This window comes from Diorhabda sublineata, chromosome 1, assembly GCF_026230105.1.
Source record: "Diorhabda sublineata isolate icDioSubl1.1 chromosome 1, icDioSubl1.1, whole genome shotgun sequence".
In the NCBI taxonomy this organism is placed as follows: domain Eukaryota; kingdom Metazoa; phylum Arthropoda; class Insecta; order Coleoptera; family Chrysomelidae; genus Diorhabda; species Diorhabda sublineata.
The window spans coordinates 16,845,440-16,861,995 of NC_079474.1; the positions used below are offsets into that span (position 1 = coordinate 16,845,440).

Below are 16,556 nucleotides of genomic sequence, written 5' to 3' on the forward strand. Positions count from 1 at the left end.
AGTTTGTATGTTTAGTACGTGGGATTCAACTTTAAATAATATATTATTCTATCTTTTTGTGACATTTTTATAAACAAAAAACATAATTGTGAAGTAATTTTCAATATAACAACTTTCTAGATTTGAAATATTCTTCAGTTTTCTATCTATCCTAAATACCTTTTTCTGAAACACCCTATATATGACAAAAACTTGTTTTGTACCTACAAAAAATAGTTTTGAATAGTTTATGTATATACAACTTTTGTTGTTTATTAAAATTCAAAAATTTAGTAGTTAGTTTAAACATTTTAGAAATGCCGCCATATTGCGTGACGTCATAGGTATAAAATAAACACTGAAGATATAATACAAAGTAAATACGACAGTTAATCGGTTATTTTATTTATAAGTAAGATTCAAATTTTACTTATTTTAATATTTTATAGTAATTCAGATTATTATGCTTTTAATTTTTAACTTGATTATTCACATATTTATCTTTCCAAACGTTCTTGATTTTAGGTCTCTTCTGTTTCAAAATCAGTCAATTTTTATCTATCTTTTAAAAATTATTAAAAAAACTGTTTCTGAAACAGAAGAGACCTAAAATCAAAAACATTTAGAAACACAAACATATCAAAAAGTCTAAGAAATAAGAAATTTATTCTCATATTCAGAAATTTTTTTTATTTATAAGCAACTAATAAATAAAACTGTATTATAACAGCACACGCTTTGTTGCCGGCAATGATAACCTCGTGATAATCAAGCAGACAGCTGCTCGATGTTTATAGTAAACCTATGACGTCACAACTGAAAACCAATGAGAATAGTTTTCTTACGTAGTTAAAATATTGAAATTTTCGCGATTTTCAATTAAATATATACAATTTATAAAATAAACAAATACTTTTTGAATAATGTAGAGCTGTAGATGTGCCTAAACGAAAGAAATTTTGGGCATTATTAGGAAAAAAATTGAAATAACCAAAACGTGATCCCATTGGTTAAATGACCTCAAATGACATTCGGAGTGAATCGACGTCAATAAATATCATTGATCAACATCAAATGACAATAGAATCAATTGGCTTCAATGGACGTCAATTCATGCCAATTGAAGTCATTTTTCATTTAATAAAACAATTATGAGAATCGTCAAGAAATAATGAAAACAAAAATTATTTTCAGAAGTTTATTTCACAACAAAAATTTTTTTTGTTACACAAATAAATGTGTTGGTGTTGCCCATAGACTAAAAAGAAGTCGACTCTCACGTCTCTTTGATTACTAAATATGCATTAGAATCTCCAAGGTCTACTAACAATTAAATTTTTAACGCGGCTGTTACAATTTACATTTTAATGCTTTAATTATTATCGTTGCGATACTTTGGGGTGTCTGAAGGACTTTACTACACTAAAACAAGCAACAGGGAGCACGTGATGAATGATTTATGTCATAAATCAATACAGAACAACGACTGTACAATTAAAAACTTTCACTCACAAAAAAATCACAAGAAAAAATCTGTAGAGAGAGCTCTAGTAAGAATAAACAGTTTGGGAATTTTTTTGAATAATTTTAAGCGGGGAGCGGGTGGGTACAGCTGCTTTGAACCGAGGGACCGTATACAGTTGATCCAAGAGATGAAAATGTTTTTTTTTGGTAGAGGAGTTGTTTCATTCGATGGTACCAATCACATAGCGGGCTTAGAGGTAATTTAGACGGTTTGGAATTGGGAGTTATGTCTGTATTAACATAAACGGTGTTACTGGCACTAAATCTACACTTGTATTGGCAGTAACTGCTCGCAGGTCAGGAGTTTTTTGAGCAGATAGTATGGTAAGGTACTGAAGAAGATGTTTGGTACGTATGAAGTGGATTCCGTCCAAAATTTACTCCGAGTGCTTTGATGAGACGGATTTCTTCCTAAAGTCTCAGGTGAAAGTTTTGGAGTTGATTTCGCGCACGGAATTTGGATATTTGAAGACGATGGCTTCAGTTTTTTGTCAATTGAGAGTTACCCTCCATTTCCTGCACCAATCGGATAGCTGATAGGGTGTCATCCACATACAATTAGACCTTCACTGTTGGGTCATACTTATAGATAATATATGGAAGTGGGACCAGAATGGAGCCTTGTGGAACGCCGACTTTGACGCTGTAATTACTCACGAATAAAATATTGTACTTAGGGATGTTCTTTACCCTTTTCATTGCAACAAACTCTAGGTTAAAATTCGATATATTATTACTAAAATTATGTAGGGATGTCTTAGGATGTTGACAGGCGTATAATTTGGATTTCTTATTTTCTTACAGGAACTAGAGATTCGGATAATGGATCATGAGTGAATTTTTGCTGCAAGAAATTCATCTAACAGCAGAAACTTCCAGAATTGTCAGTGAATATAACCTAATATATATAATAAATAATTGAATAGCACAACGCCGACTGACGCCTGAATGTCAACAATGGCGAAGTGTGTAGTGCGACATTTACTTTTGTCAGATATTGCCTATAAACAATCTATTAAAACCGATTGATAATATATGTAAAAAAAATTGAACATCTCCGCATAAATCAATAATTGAATGATTTATTTTTGTTTTAAAATGTCCTCGAACAATAATTATACCTCGATGATAGTTTGTGAGTTTGATTTAGCTTACGTCGAATTAAAAAAAAAAGATGACTAAATAAGGAAGGTCGTTTGTTTATCTCTCGTTTTTATTGATTACTAATTTTACCGTGATTCCTTGGAAAAAGGATTTTAACACTTGCGTGTATAATAAATATATCTAACAATCAAAAAATATTTAATCAAGATTCTTTTATTTAAAATATACAGTATAACTCATTAAGAACAGTTTTATAACGCTGGCGTGAATTTATACAAATGGTATCTCACTTCCGGAAAACGCCCATGATATAATGTAAACACATACAAAAACAATACAAAAAAATTTCCACCATTTATGTAACCGGCGTATTCACCAAACTTTAATATCGATTAATACGAAGGCAATTTTTTTAACCTCCGATAAACTATAAATAAAAGACTAGTTCATATAAAAGAGACATTTGTCATATCTGTGGACAATACCCTCTTCAAAGGAAGTTTCCGCCAATAAACAGACTTTGAACCTTCTGGAAATTCCGTAGACAAAGCAGTTATGGCGAATCTGTCAACTCGTTCAACTACGTCATCATTCATCTAGAACGATAGATTTGCGTCTTTGGCCCCCTTTATCATACGGCCATCTTTAAATTTCCGACAACACCATCACTCATAATGTTTTCCCCATACACACGACTCATACTCCGATTGATTTCTTCAGCACAATGGCGATCAACCTGTAAAAAACGAATCACACTTCGCAATCCACATCAGCATCAACAATTGCGGACATGTTTACGTAACTGTAGCACAACGCCGACTGACTCCTGAATGTCAACAATGGCGGAGTGTGTATTGCGAGAACTTCACTTTCTTCTGGCTACGTAGCGTCTGCACGGAGCGATCGTTGATTGAAAAATAAACGGCCTTCGTATAATCGAACAGGACAAGCTTCGTATGTAGGAGAAACTCGAGCGGACACAAAAAAATAACGAAGAACACGATGAGGGCAGTAAGAATAAAAATATTGAGAAGTATTAAAGGATTGAGCCTAAGAGATCAAATCAGAAGTAAAACTTTAAGGTGACTCAGGATATGGTACGATTCACGAGACCACGTCGACAGATTGATGGAAGATCGATAGGCTAAATGGGCAAAGGATGAAATACCAACTTCAAGAAGACCTCTCAGTCGATCTTCCAACAGATGACACGAAAGCCAAACGTTCACTTCTCGAGAAGCGGAATACTAGAAGGATTTGGGGTCTCGTATACGCCACGGCCCAAAAGATATATTGTATCCCTTTTTATATACTGGAGAACCCAGTCTTTACAGTGTTTACAGCTGATCCATCAATTCTACTGCTTTTAAGAAAATCTAGAGTGTGAAATGATACTTTTCTAGAGAGTAGGACGGCTTCAATTGCCATAGATCTTCGTCTTCTATATCAACCGCTTCCAAATGTAGTGCTCTGGAGGTTCTTAGTGCAAACCTGCACGCCGCATTATCTGCTAGGTCTAGCGTCTTCAGGTGTTTCTTGAGACGACAGTTCTTACTTTGGTCGATACATTCAGCAGATCTACTCTGGTTATAGTTTCCCAGAAGAGTCCTTGCCTGTCTCAGCCCTTGGTTTTCCTTGTATCTACCTTCTTTTCCAGTGTTTTTTTCATTGTTCTGTAGCTGATACCACAGGAGGGTTCGGTTCCGGTGAAGGGCTTATTGTATAGCTTCAACAAGTCTTAAGTAAAGAGAAAGAAGAAGAGAAGACTTTTTAGAAAAAATTCATGTAAATTCAGCTGAACTGGCGCGTCTACTTTTGTCATATTTTGCACATTAACAATCCATAGAAACCGATTGAGATCGATTGTCACTTCATGTTGATTGATGTCTCCTGATTTCTATTAATGTCGAATCACATCAATTCATGTAAATTCGGCTGAATTGGCTGATACCACAAAAGGGTTCAGGTCCGGTGAAGGGCTTGTTGTTTGCCCCCGCTTCTAGCTTAAACAAGTCTTAAGAAAAGAGAAAGAAGAAGAGAAGACTCCGGTCGAGATATTTTGGGTTATATATATAAAAAATAGATTTATGTGAGAAATATGTATGAATTTTTTATAGAACTTCATTTTATGTTGGAAACTTTTTTATCTAAAATCAATATTTTTAGGAAAAATTGGTAAAATTTTTATTTTAACGAGGTTGGGGACAAACGAAGCGGCTTTGTGGGTTAAAATACTGTTGTCGTTTAAATAAAATATAAATTATATTGACACCCACAGAAATCGGTATCAAGTTTCACAATTTATATGAAATAATGGATGTTTCAAATTCACTAATTTATATTAGCTTGTTGTTACGAAACACTCATCATTTGTGACATAATTTTTCCATTTTTTTGTGAAATATGTGGGTGAATAATGTTTTATTTTCAATAGGGACATTATGCATTTCATATCTAAGTAAGTCCTTGGAAATTTGATTTAACTAATTAAAAAAAAACGACATTGTAACCATGTTTAGTTGTGTTAACAATGGATCCAAATATAGAGAAAAAAAATCGTTAATGATTTCATTAATATTCGTTTTTTGACTTTTTCTCCATGGTAATTTTCATTTTCAGCATTGTACGAAAAGCTCGAGATATTTTTTTTACCTTCTCATTCATACAAATAGACATTATAATCCAGTTTGGCATTAGTGAACATTTATAAATAGAACATGATCTAAAACAAATTCACTATGTCATAGCAATGCGAAAAGAGTTTTACAAAACCAGGTTCTAAAGTTTTTAAACCACAATATTCGTTGTCTTCTTAAAATCTTTTACCAAATATTTCGCCTTGCAGGTTGACTGCATTGGCAACTGAAAGTTTCACAGTGACACCTGTCTGTTGTTGATGACGTACACTACCCTTTAAAGAATTTTGCACACCCTATACCTTGAGTGATACAAAACAAAAGCAATACTATCCATTTTGGTATTTTTTGTAAAAATTTAAACAAATAATCGTTGTCTAATTGGTTCCATTCGTTCTTAAGGATATTTTAAAGATTTGGAATGGAAATAGGACACTGCTTTCTTTCCAATTTATCCCACGATTTAATCCAGTTCAAATCGGGCGACTGTGGTGGTCATGATAATCCTTCCTTTCCACTTCTTTCAAATACTCTTTGTTCAACTTCGAGGAATGCGTGGGACCGTTATCATGCTGGAAGATATATTTCCGCTGACCAAAACGTCCTAGATTTTCCTTTGATATTTTTTATAGTCTTCTTTAAAATTCTCACCAAGTTTCCAGTCGCTCTTCATTCCAAACATCCTCAAATTATCACCCAGCTTCCGCCGGGTCTTCAAGTCTTAACTACACAAGGATTTAACATTTCTTCTTCATTCTTCCTTTGACCCGCGCACACAGTCTTCTCTTAGAACCCAAAAACCTCAAATTTTGACTCATTGCTCAACTAAACTCTCACTCCCTATTCATGCGTCAAATTTTTAGCCCACTGCAACCCTTTGATTTTATTTTGACATCTTAAAGCAGGCTTCTTCACTTTCACCCTGCTAAAAAGACCAGCTCCACTTAATCTCTATTCCATTGTAGAATTACTCACAGTTCTGAGCTGCTATCTTTAGGCCAGTGGTTCTGGTTTTTGGATTCATGTTGATTGATGTCTATTGACGTCGATTGAGGTCGAATCACATCAATTCATGTAAATTCAGCTGAATTGGCGTCTACTTTTGTCAGATCTTGCCCATTAACGATCTATTAAAACCGATTGAGATCGATTGTCACTTCATGTTGATCGATGTCTTCTGATTTCTATTAATGTCGAATCACATCAATTCATGTAAATTCAACTGAATTGGCGTCTACTTTTGTCAGATCTTGTATATTAATAATCCATTGAAACCGATCGAGATCGATGGTCACTTCATGTTGATCGATGTCTTCTGATTTCTATTAACGTCGAATCACATCAATACATGTAAATTCAACTGAATTGGCGTCTACTTTTGTCAGATCTTGTATATTAATAATCCATTGAAACCGATCGAGATCGATGGTCACTTCATGTTGATCGATGTCTTCTGATTTCTATTAACGTCGAATCACATCAATTCATGTAAATTCAACTGAATTGGCGTCTACTTTTGTCAGATCTTGTATATTAATAATCCATTGAAACCGATCGAGATCGATGGTCACTTCATGTTGATCGATGTCTTCTGATTTCTATTAACGTCGAATCACATCAATACATGTAAATTCAACTGAATTGGCGTCTTCTTTTGTCAGATCTTTAGATTAGATTATATTAGGTCAGTACCGACAAACTCGATTTATATTTGGTAGTGATTAACTCGGTGGCTTGAGTTCCGCAACTACTCTTCTATCTTTTTCCCTTTTATAGTTTATTTTTAATATTTATAATTCTGTAATCTATTGTGTTAAATGCAGGGTTAAAATTTGACGTCGTTTCTCAAGCCGGTACTACACGATGCGTCCAACGTTGGCTTAACATTGGACGCATTACCTAAAGAAATGGTTTTTCATACAGAACACGCAAGAACAAAAGAGGTTTTACACGTGTTGGTTCCAAATTCATTTCAATGTTGGATACTCCTTTGACGCAGGCCCAAAAAAAAACAGATTCGGCCAATATTGGAAGCAAAATATTCGTCGAATGACACGACGCGTCCAATCATATCAACGTCCAACGTTAGTAGCATTGGACGCACCGTCTGGTACCAGAAGCCATACCCCACTGGAACACCTTTAGTATTTTATTTGATTCTCCATGAAATTATTGTTTTAGTTAAATCATCTGAATGTTATGAAATTATATTTCAACGCAATAACGATTTTTATGATAAGAGAAATTGGTTGGGTCACGTACCTCAAAAAAAATGCCAGGGATTATTCTTGGAGCAATTTTACGGTACTACCACTTTCAAGACTTTGGAAATAGAACAGATGGTATTTGGAAAATTGAACGATATTATACTAAATGACGATACGGAGATTATATTTGACGATAATACAAAATCGGAAATGAATTGTAAGTAATTATTTCCATACAATTTAGAGAAAAATGTGGAAATATCGCATTTCCACTCGTCCACTCGTCGTGGAAAATCCTATATATAATTTTGATATACAGGGTGATATACATTAACAATTGTTTTGTTCTCTGTAGGCGTGGCGATAAATGGCTCGGAAGTACAACTTCACCATTGGACAAATTTTGATAATTGGTTAAAATCGGGTGTAAACAACGATAATATGGCGATTCCACATTTGGAAAAACTTCCTTGCGTATACGACGATGTAATTTTCCCTAAGGGATACTTAAGTGGGGCTGTTGTTATTTCGAGTCAAGTTTCTATAAAGAGTTTCAAATTCGGCGACGAATATTGGGAGGAATCGGAATTTGTGGAACTTGATAGCGATTATACACTCAGCAGTAAGTCGATAGGCTTGTTTCCACTAAGAATAAATCGGATCGCTTTGAGTTTCTAATGATTAACCATGATAATTAATAAATAAAAAACCAACTTTTCAACAAAAACTAATAGAAAATAAAATCGACGAAATGAGGCGTTTAATCACGTGACATTAAACACCAATTAGAAAGCGTGACGTGACACCGCGCGAAACGCCATGTTGTAGCTGTCATTTTCGTATAAAGTAACAAGGTTATTTCGAGTTTTCATCAATTATTGTTAAATTAATAAAGTTCGTTTTAGTTTAATCTTCAAAGACAGGTATAATTTGCCATGGAATCAGGATTTAATAAAGAAAACTGCAGTAATTTGCCCAAAATTGACGCAGTTATGCTTGACAAATTTTTTGCAATGAATACATACTTTTTTCATCGAAAATCCGCAGTGTTAAAGCTTATATGTGAAGAACAAACAAAGTCTTATTTGATTAGCAGTTAACAGTCAGAAAGTTGCATTTACCCACTGCAGAATGAAAATACTTAACTGATTTTGAGGTTAGCGAATACAAAGTTTCAATAACTTTCAACTTAATTAAGTCATAACATTTTATATGTTATGTGTGGTGTATTATGGTAGATTTTATACATTCATAAATAGATACATCAAGTTTTGTTTGATACTTACATCAAAATGATCATCACAGGAATAATTTGTGGAATTAGTTGATAAAATAAAAGCATCTTGTCTCCTTGTCATTTTTAAATACTTTATTCGTATTTCTTTATTGTTTGGAACTTGTATGAATAATTTGTCTGCCGTTTTTATCGTTGTACTTTCACATTGGGGCACTATACGGTATTTATAATACGAGGTAATCATTATTTATTGAAAAACAATTGACTATCAGAAACAAACATGGCTGTTTTTCGAGGTGTGACGTCATTCAAGACGCCATGACAGTCTTGGCCTTTTTCGCGGTAAATTTCAAATTCATTTCTAAAAACTCAAAATACTAACGTAAAAAACCTATTTATCTCAAAGTAATATATTTTTGGGGTGAAATAGATGCTAAGCTATTGTTTTAAACTATATTTTGGCAACTAGCCTATTCTCCCAAAATATTACGCTTTCATTTACTATTAAACTGTTAGTAATCGTTATGTGCCCACACGTTTTTTCCAGATATTATAGTTTTCGTTAGAGATGGCGAAATCAACGTCAATAATCGTCAATGCGATGATGATTCCGGTTGCGTATGCGGAAACGAATTGTATTACGGCGAAGCGTGTGATGTTTTTGACGTACCAGATACCATCGAATGTAATCAACCCATCTTACCAATTGGGTTTTGTTACAAAATATGCGGTGAGCATTTTTTTTCTTGAAAAAAAGGTTCAATACAGAAAGGAAACAAAACAACAACTTCATTTATCTATTTTCCAGACAGTATTTTTATATCTAGATGAAACATGCCTTTATTTTTCCAAATTTCTTAAGAGGTATAGGATTTGATTTTGAAAAAAACCACAAGTTGATGAATTTCTTGCAAATGTTGGACAAGGTTTCGCTTTAGATAGCCCATGTACAAGGTCCAATTTTGGCCCAATCTCTCCAACATATCGGCCGAATAAATGCTTCAATCGTTGCTGATTTATCCTTGTAGACGTAGCTCCACAAGAAACAATCCAAAGGCGTTAAATCACACGATCTAGGACCCCAAACGTAAGATGAACTGTTAACCGGAGGCGGCTCTCAGTTTGGCCATTGTTTCGCGTGCCGTGTGGCATGTGGCACCGTCTAGATGAAACCACATGTCGTCATGTCCAATTCTTCCATTTTGGACAAAAAAATCGTCAATTATCACACGGTAACGCTCGCCAATCGCCATCGTCACTTTTGAAGATGATGCCCATAATCCACACCGAATACTGACTTTTTCGGGATGCATTGGTAGCCCATGCAATGCTTCTGGTCAGTCTTCACTCCAGATGCGGTAATTTTGCTTGTTGGAGCGGATCTCCCTCCAACTTTTGCCGGCGCCCATTCACCTAATCTTATACGTTGTGGCCGATCAAACTGCCCATAAATCTGAAGAAATGCGCGATGAACCGATGAATTTTGATGAAATTCAATAATTTGTTCGTTCGTAAGTCGATTCATGATTAAATTTTAGACCAAACTGAACAAGTTTGACAATAACACAAGACCACCAAAAAAATCACTCAGTACTTAAGTGAACCGATCACATTACCAGGAATTCTTGGCTATTTTCCTTAATCTCGTATTTTATTGATAAAAAACCCTTTTAAGATACGCCTTGTATTGTATTGTATTTGATTTGTTTCTATATCTGGTCAAATTATTGATTTCATAATCTTCTTCTACGAGTTTACTTGAATTTTCTAGTTTTATCACTTTTCTAGAAGGTTCTTCACCCTTTCTATAATTTGTCCAAGACTTTTTTTCATTGCTTGACAATTTCCTTTAATTTATTTCTAAATATAGTCAATACATCTGTTAATTTGTCCTCATTTTCATGAACCAATGAATTTTTCAGGATTTCCTTGATCTTATTTATCATTTTCATCATATTTTGTGATAACTTTCTTTTATCTATTCCCAAATTTGATCATTCATTGCTGTCTTGTTCATTTTCTTCACTTGTATCTGTTTTATTTCTTTAACTGGTGAAAATGTTGCTTTCTTCATCTTCTTCTTCATCTACTTGAATTTTCTTGTCTATTGACTTCATAATCTTTTACGAGTTTACTGAAATTTTCTAATTTTATCACTTTTCTAGAAGGTCCTTGACCTCTTTTATAATTTGTCCAAGACTTTTCTTTCATCTCTTGACAATTTTCTTCAATTTATGTTTAGATATGACCAATGCTTTTTTTTCATTATTCCGTATTTTCGTAATCCAATCAATTTTTTAGGATTTCCTTGATCTTATTTATCGTTTTCTTCATTTTTTTGTGATAACTTTCTCATATTATTCCGAAATCTGCTAAATCATTAATTTTTCTAGAAATTCCTTGATCCTGTTCATCATTTTCTTTACTTATATCTGATTTATTTCTTCATCTGGTCAAAATGTTGCTTTCTTCATCTTCTTCTTCATCTACTTGAATTTTCTAGTCTATTCACCTTTCTAGAAGCTACTTGACCCTTTCAATTATTCTCTTCATACTCCCCTATAATTATCTGATCATTTTCCTCGATTTATTTTTATATATGGACAATACTTTTGTCAATTAGTCCTCAATTTCGTAAACCAATCAATATTTTAGGATTTTCGTGACCCTATTCATCACTTTTTTTGTGATAATTTTCTCCTATGCGTTCCAGTTTACTTGAATTCTCTAGTCTATTCATTAATATTTTTAGAAAGTCTTCAATCCTTTCATCATTTATTTTATTCCTTTCCCAGCAAGGTTCTTCGACACATTTTTATGCATGCCTAACCAAAATTTTTTAGATTAGTCCCAAATCGTTTTTTTTTATATAATTTTCTTTTTCTAATTCCAATTTTGATCATTCATTGCGTCATTTTTCGAATTTATTTGCTATACCAATCACTTTTATAGGAACCCTTGAATTATGTTCATCATTTTTTATTCATCATTTCTTTATCTAGTCTCTCTCTCCGAGTTCACTTAATTTTTCCAAAAGTTCCTTTCCTTATATACCATTTTCCTTGATATTTTCCTCTTGTTTCCTCTGTTCATAATTTTTCTGATTACATTAATTTTTTTTCCCAAATTTCCAAAATCAATCATCTTTTGATTTTCCTCACACATTTATTTCTATAACAGGCAATATATTACTTTCTTTATCTTCTTTTTCAAATCTCCATCAAATTTTCTAACCTCATCCATTTTCTAGAAACTCCTAGTCCTTCTCGATCATTTTCTTACTTTTCCTGATAACAACTTTTTAATATTTTAATTCCAATTTAAGCTCCCACATTATTTGGTATATTTTCTAATCCAAACATTTTTTTTCTAAGACTTCTTGTCACATTATCTTCATTATTTTTCATATATTCAAGGGTCAACTATTATTTTCGAACCAAAGCAAGATTTCGAAATAGCTCAGATGGAAACCAGATTGAAAAGTTACACGTCGGATACGCATATCAGTAAAGTGAAAAACGAAAACGGCGACGAAGTCATACAAATTATTTTCACCGAGAAACAATTCACCGGAAATAGTATCGAAGAAGCTCAACGTTTCCATCAAATACTTAAAGATGGTAAGGTTTTTATTACATAATAATCCACCTTTGTCTTTGTCTCTACCTCTGTCTATATCTTTAGCTATGTCTTTGGTTCTGCATCATTGTTTTGTTTTTTCAATTGAATATGCTTTGTTTCAGTGAGTCATTTTTCAATAAATGTTAAATTTTCATTGAAATTAGACCACACACTCACACTAATATTTCTTCAGTCCATCCCAAGCCATCTCTCTTGTTTTTTACATCATTATTTCTCTTACTGTTTTTGTCTCCATTCATATCTTTGACTCTACACCTGCTTTTGTATTGACCCTTGTTATATTTATCTCTGTTACGTTGCTATTTTTGTCAGAGTCTATCTTTGCTGTTGTCATTGTTTGTTACTGCAGTTTTCGTCAGCCCTCTAACTTTATCACTGTCATTTTTTGCTTTTGTCCGCCTACGTGTTTGTCTCGGTCTTTATCTTTGATCTTATTTCTACTTGTCGCTGTGTTTGTCTTTGTTTTGTCACTATTTCTGCCATTTTCTTTGTCACTGTATTTGTCCTCTGTCACTGTGTTTGTCTTCATCTCTGTTTTTGCCTTTGTATTTATATCTATTATTGTCTCTTTTTTTGCTTTTGTCCGCCTACGTGTTTGTCTCGGTCTTTATCTTTATCTATGATTTTATTTCTATTTTTGCCAGCTTCCATCTGTGTCACTGTGTTTGTTTTCGTCTCCGTTTTTGATTTTGTTGGTCTCTGTCTATAAATATATTTTTTCTTGTTTCAATCTCAATCCCTGTCATTGTGTTTGTCTCTGTTTCTGTCATTCTCTGTTTCGTCTTTGTCTCTAAGCTTATTATTGTCTCTATCCTCGATTTTGTCATCCCCTAAGTTTGTCTCTGTCTATAAGTCTATCTTTGTTCTTCTTTCAGCTTCAATTTCTGTCCCAGTGTTTGTCTTTATTTCTGTCACTGTCTCCCTCTTTTTTGCTTTCGTCTTTGTTTTTTGTTACTAATTCTGTCTTCCTCACTGTTTTTATCTCTATTATTGTCTCTGATTTCACTTTTGTCAACTCCTGTCTTTGTATTTGTTTTTTTCCAATATTTTCTTCTGTTTCTGTCACTGGGTTTGTTTTTATCTCTATGATTATCTCTGTTGCTTATTTCAGCGTCTGTGTTTGTTCCTATCTTAGCCTCGATTTCTATATCTATTTTTCCCTCTATTTGTCGTATTTCTTTGTTTCCCTATTTGTATTTCTTTTAGATAAAACGATCGAATATGAAAAATCGGAATTTTTGACGTCTTCGTACCCGAACCAGAATGGAAAAAATGCAACAAACGCTATATCAATAATTTTCGGTTCGCTATTTAGCGCATGCGTTATATTTGCAATGGTTCTGTATTTATTCGGAGACAACGATAAAACTAAACGGCTCCGAGAACGGTAAGGCCCTGCTATTATATATTTTCAGCTATTATATCTTTTTTTTTTACAATTTTAGTGTTGGTCTCGGTTCAAGGCCTCTTACTTATAAATCAGTATTCTTTTCGAGAAACAGTAGTATCAGTGAAGGTACTGGATTGATAGGAGAAGGACATTCGGTTGGTAGTTCAATGCCAAATATACCGAAAACGTTCGAAAATCCTAGTTTTTCGGAATTTACAAAAAAATCGTCTTCCACATCGAGTTCTAATGCCAGTTCAGCTGAAGTAAGCACCAATTACTTTAATTAATAAAAAAATTATTTAAATAACGTCGCTTGAGATAAACTCAACCATTTCGGATGGTTTGTCTATTAGTTCATCCACCCCGAAAAGAAAAGAAATTGATTGAGTCGAAAAAGGGTTACTGTAAGTGATCAAATCGAAGCCCACCTTCGGGCAACGTTTCTCAACGGAGAATTACGTCAAGCTTTCTGCCCAATTCTTCTTCAATTGCAATTCGGTGGTTGCAAAAACGGGTTCCTTGAGAAAGACCCACAGGAATAAATCACAGGCTGTCAGGACACATTTCCGTAAGGCCCACTCAAAGAATCCTCGGCTGACTATCCTTTCTCCAAAATAACGCGTAGTATTGCATCCTTGTCCATTTTCCCGCGTAAATTTTCGATAACTTTGTCCAGTCACGTGACCCTCATAGACCCACGAGACCTCCAGCACATACACACACACACACACCCCATGCAGGTTTAATTCTTCTTCAATGAAGACGTTAAGATTCTGGTCGTTCCAGTACAGTCGATTGATAGTGTTTAGCTTCATCCGACCACAAAATGGAATGTTGGTACTGCAGATCATCTTGACTCCATCCGATTTTTACAAGCATCTTTAAAGAGTGTGCCTTCGATATCTGAAGGCGATAACTTGGGTTACAGAAACGCGCTTCTATGGTATGAGTGTTGGTGTAGTGGTAGTAATGAGTGTATTGAAGCTCTTCCAATGTCTAATTAATAAAATTTGCAGGATTTAACAAAAGAAACTGGTTTAATGAAGAAACCTAATGATTTAACGGAGCCGCAGGTGTTTGAAGAACAAACGCGAAGACATTTGATTGAAACAGTAGCCGAAGAAGGAGAATTGGTAGATTTATCTGATATGAGTTAAAATTTTTAAACTAGTTTTATTAAAATATCGATCTATTTTTTTCTTTCATTTCCTAATCCAATGTGTAACTTCAATCCTTAATTGGATATTTGGGCAGAAACTGTAGGAAATCAAGTTGAAGGATTAATATTTTTAGACAAAACTTTTGACTTTTGACAAGCAAGTTTATGTTCTGGTTTCAACAAGCTGATTCTACTCCTCCATTTCGCAAATTTCATTTTTCATGGGTTTCATAGAAGTATCTTCTTTTTCCTTCACTCCTTTTTCTATTTCGACGTTCCCTTTGATTATGGCAGCTAATACCACGCTTCACTTATTGCTAAAGCTATTCCAGAAATCTTGCTAAGCCTCTCCACATTAATGGAACATGTTTCTTTATATTTTTCTTGATATCTTCACTGCTGGTAGTAGTCCAGCTGGTTTTTAGAATATCTGGATATTCTTCTAAGTTCTTCGAATCTTGAATCTTCTAATCGGTAGATTTTCTCTTCTCTGTTCAAATGTTCAAATGCGGTCGCTTTGTAGAAAACTCTTTCTTTTTATTGTTCTACCAATTTGTTGTTGTAGTTGATGAATGTAATACCATGACTATCCCAAAAAATGGTCATCGTCACTTTTCCAAGTTTTCCTTTTGCAATCCACTGTCTTGTTTACAGCATTGTTTCTATGTTTTATCTACAATTATGTAACGACGCTAAAAATCAAACTCATTTTGCTCAAACCGCGTCACTAAGGCCTGAGACATGTTCAATCGAATGAGCAGTACCCTCGGAGTCATCCCACCTATACGCCCCGATTGTTTTTTGTGTAATTTTCAACTATTTCATTCATCCAGTAGACATTTACCCATAATCAAAACCCTGTAAAAATTTTTGCCATCTCAAATCGTTGTTTTTATAAAAATTAAACGAGATATTCGTTACCTAATCTCTTTGTATTTTTCGCGGAGTTATTTTAGAAAGTAGCACCGTATAATCACGTCTTCGCGACTAGTATCATCTTTGTCTCGGGTCTCCAAGATTTATATGTTCGATTTGTCACGCCGCCGCTTTCTGCTTTTATGTCAAAGTTCATTTCCCGATTATAAACCGAAGATTGAAAAAATAATAATAAGGAAACAGTGTCATATCTTTCACTTTCATTTTTATGAAGGGAATATTACGAACTCGTCTACGACATGAAGCCTGTCCTGTCCGGTTATAATGGAATTATAATATTTAGCAAAGTCGCGGCACGTTGATATAATTTTTATAAACACTGGAATTCGTTTGACGTTTGTTTCTATATATGTTTTTATCATAGCAGGCGGTTTGTTTACATTGTTTCTTTTTAACTAATTTCTAGGAAGGTCTTGTTATTTGTTCATTCAAAAATAATAAGGAAACAGTGTCAAATCGTTCACTTTTATATTTAAAATACGATTAGCTACACATCCTTTTCAACACGCCTTTATTAATTTCACCTGAATGTTCATAAATCTCTTTCTGTATCCTTCGCATTAGAGTAATGTTACGAACTCGTCTACGACATGAAGCCGGTCCTGTCCAGTTATCATGGAAATTATAAAATTTAGCGAAGTCGCGGCACGTTGATATACTTTTTATAAACAGCGGAATTCGTTTGAGGTTTGTTTCTATATATGTTTTTATCATAGCAGGCGGTTTGTTTACATTATTTCTT

At 33.9% G+C, this 16,556-nt stretch overlaps 1 protein-coding gene across 1 annotated transcript; it reads left to right on the forward strand.

Moving 5' to 3' along the window:
* The first annotated feature begins 4,922 nt into the window (after nucleotides 1-4,922).
* LOC130444557 (uncharacterized) lies at nucleotides 4,923-14,912 on the forward strand. Its single transcript, XM_056779763.1, has 8 exons — nucleotides 4,923-5,065; nucleotides 7,425-7,667; nucleotides 7,806-8,072; nucleotides 9,235-9,417; nucleotides 12,104-12,307; nucleotides 13,536-13,716; nucleotides 13,775-13,982; nucleotides 14,736-14,912. The coding sequence occupies exons 1-8, from the start codon at nucleotides 5,011-5,013 to the stop codon at nucleotides 14,874-14,876; spliced, it is 1,482 nt and encodes a 493-aa protein (XP_056635741.1). The 5' UTR covers nucleotides 4,923-5,010; the 3' UTR covers nucleotides 14,877-14,912.
* The last annotated feature ends 1,644 nt before the right edge of the window (nucleotides 14,913-16,556 follow it).

Excerpts from the sequence above, each read along its gene's own strand:
- LOC130444557 (XM_056779763.1), top strand. The coding sequence starts at position 5,011 with ATGTGGGTGAATAATGTTTTATTTTCAATAGGGACATTATGCATTTCA. Across the intron at positions 5,066-7,424 it reads ATTATGCATTTCATATCTAA|TTAAATCATCTGAATGTTAT; the intron begins GTAAGTCCTTGG and ends TTATTGTTTTAG. Across the intron at positions 9,418-12,103 it reads GTTTTGTTACAAAATATGCG|GGTCAACTATTATTTTCGAA; the intron begins GTGAGCATTTTT and ends CATATATTCAAG.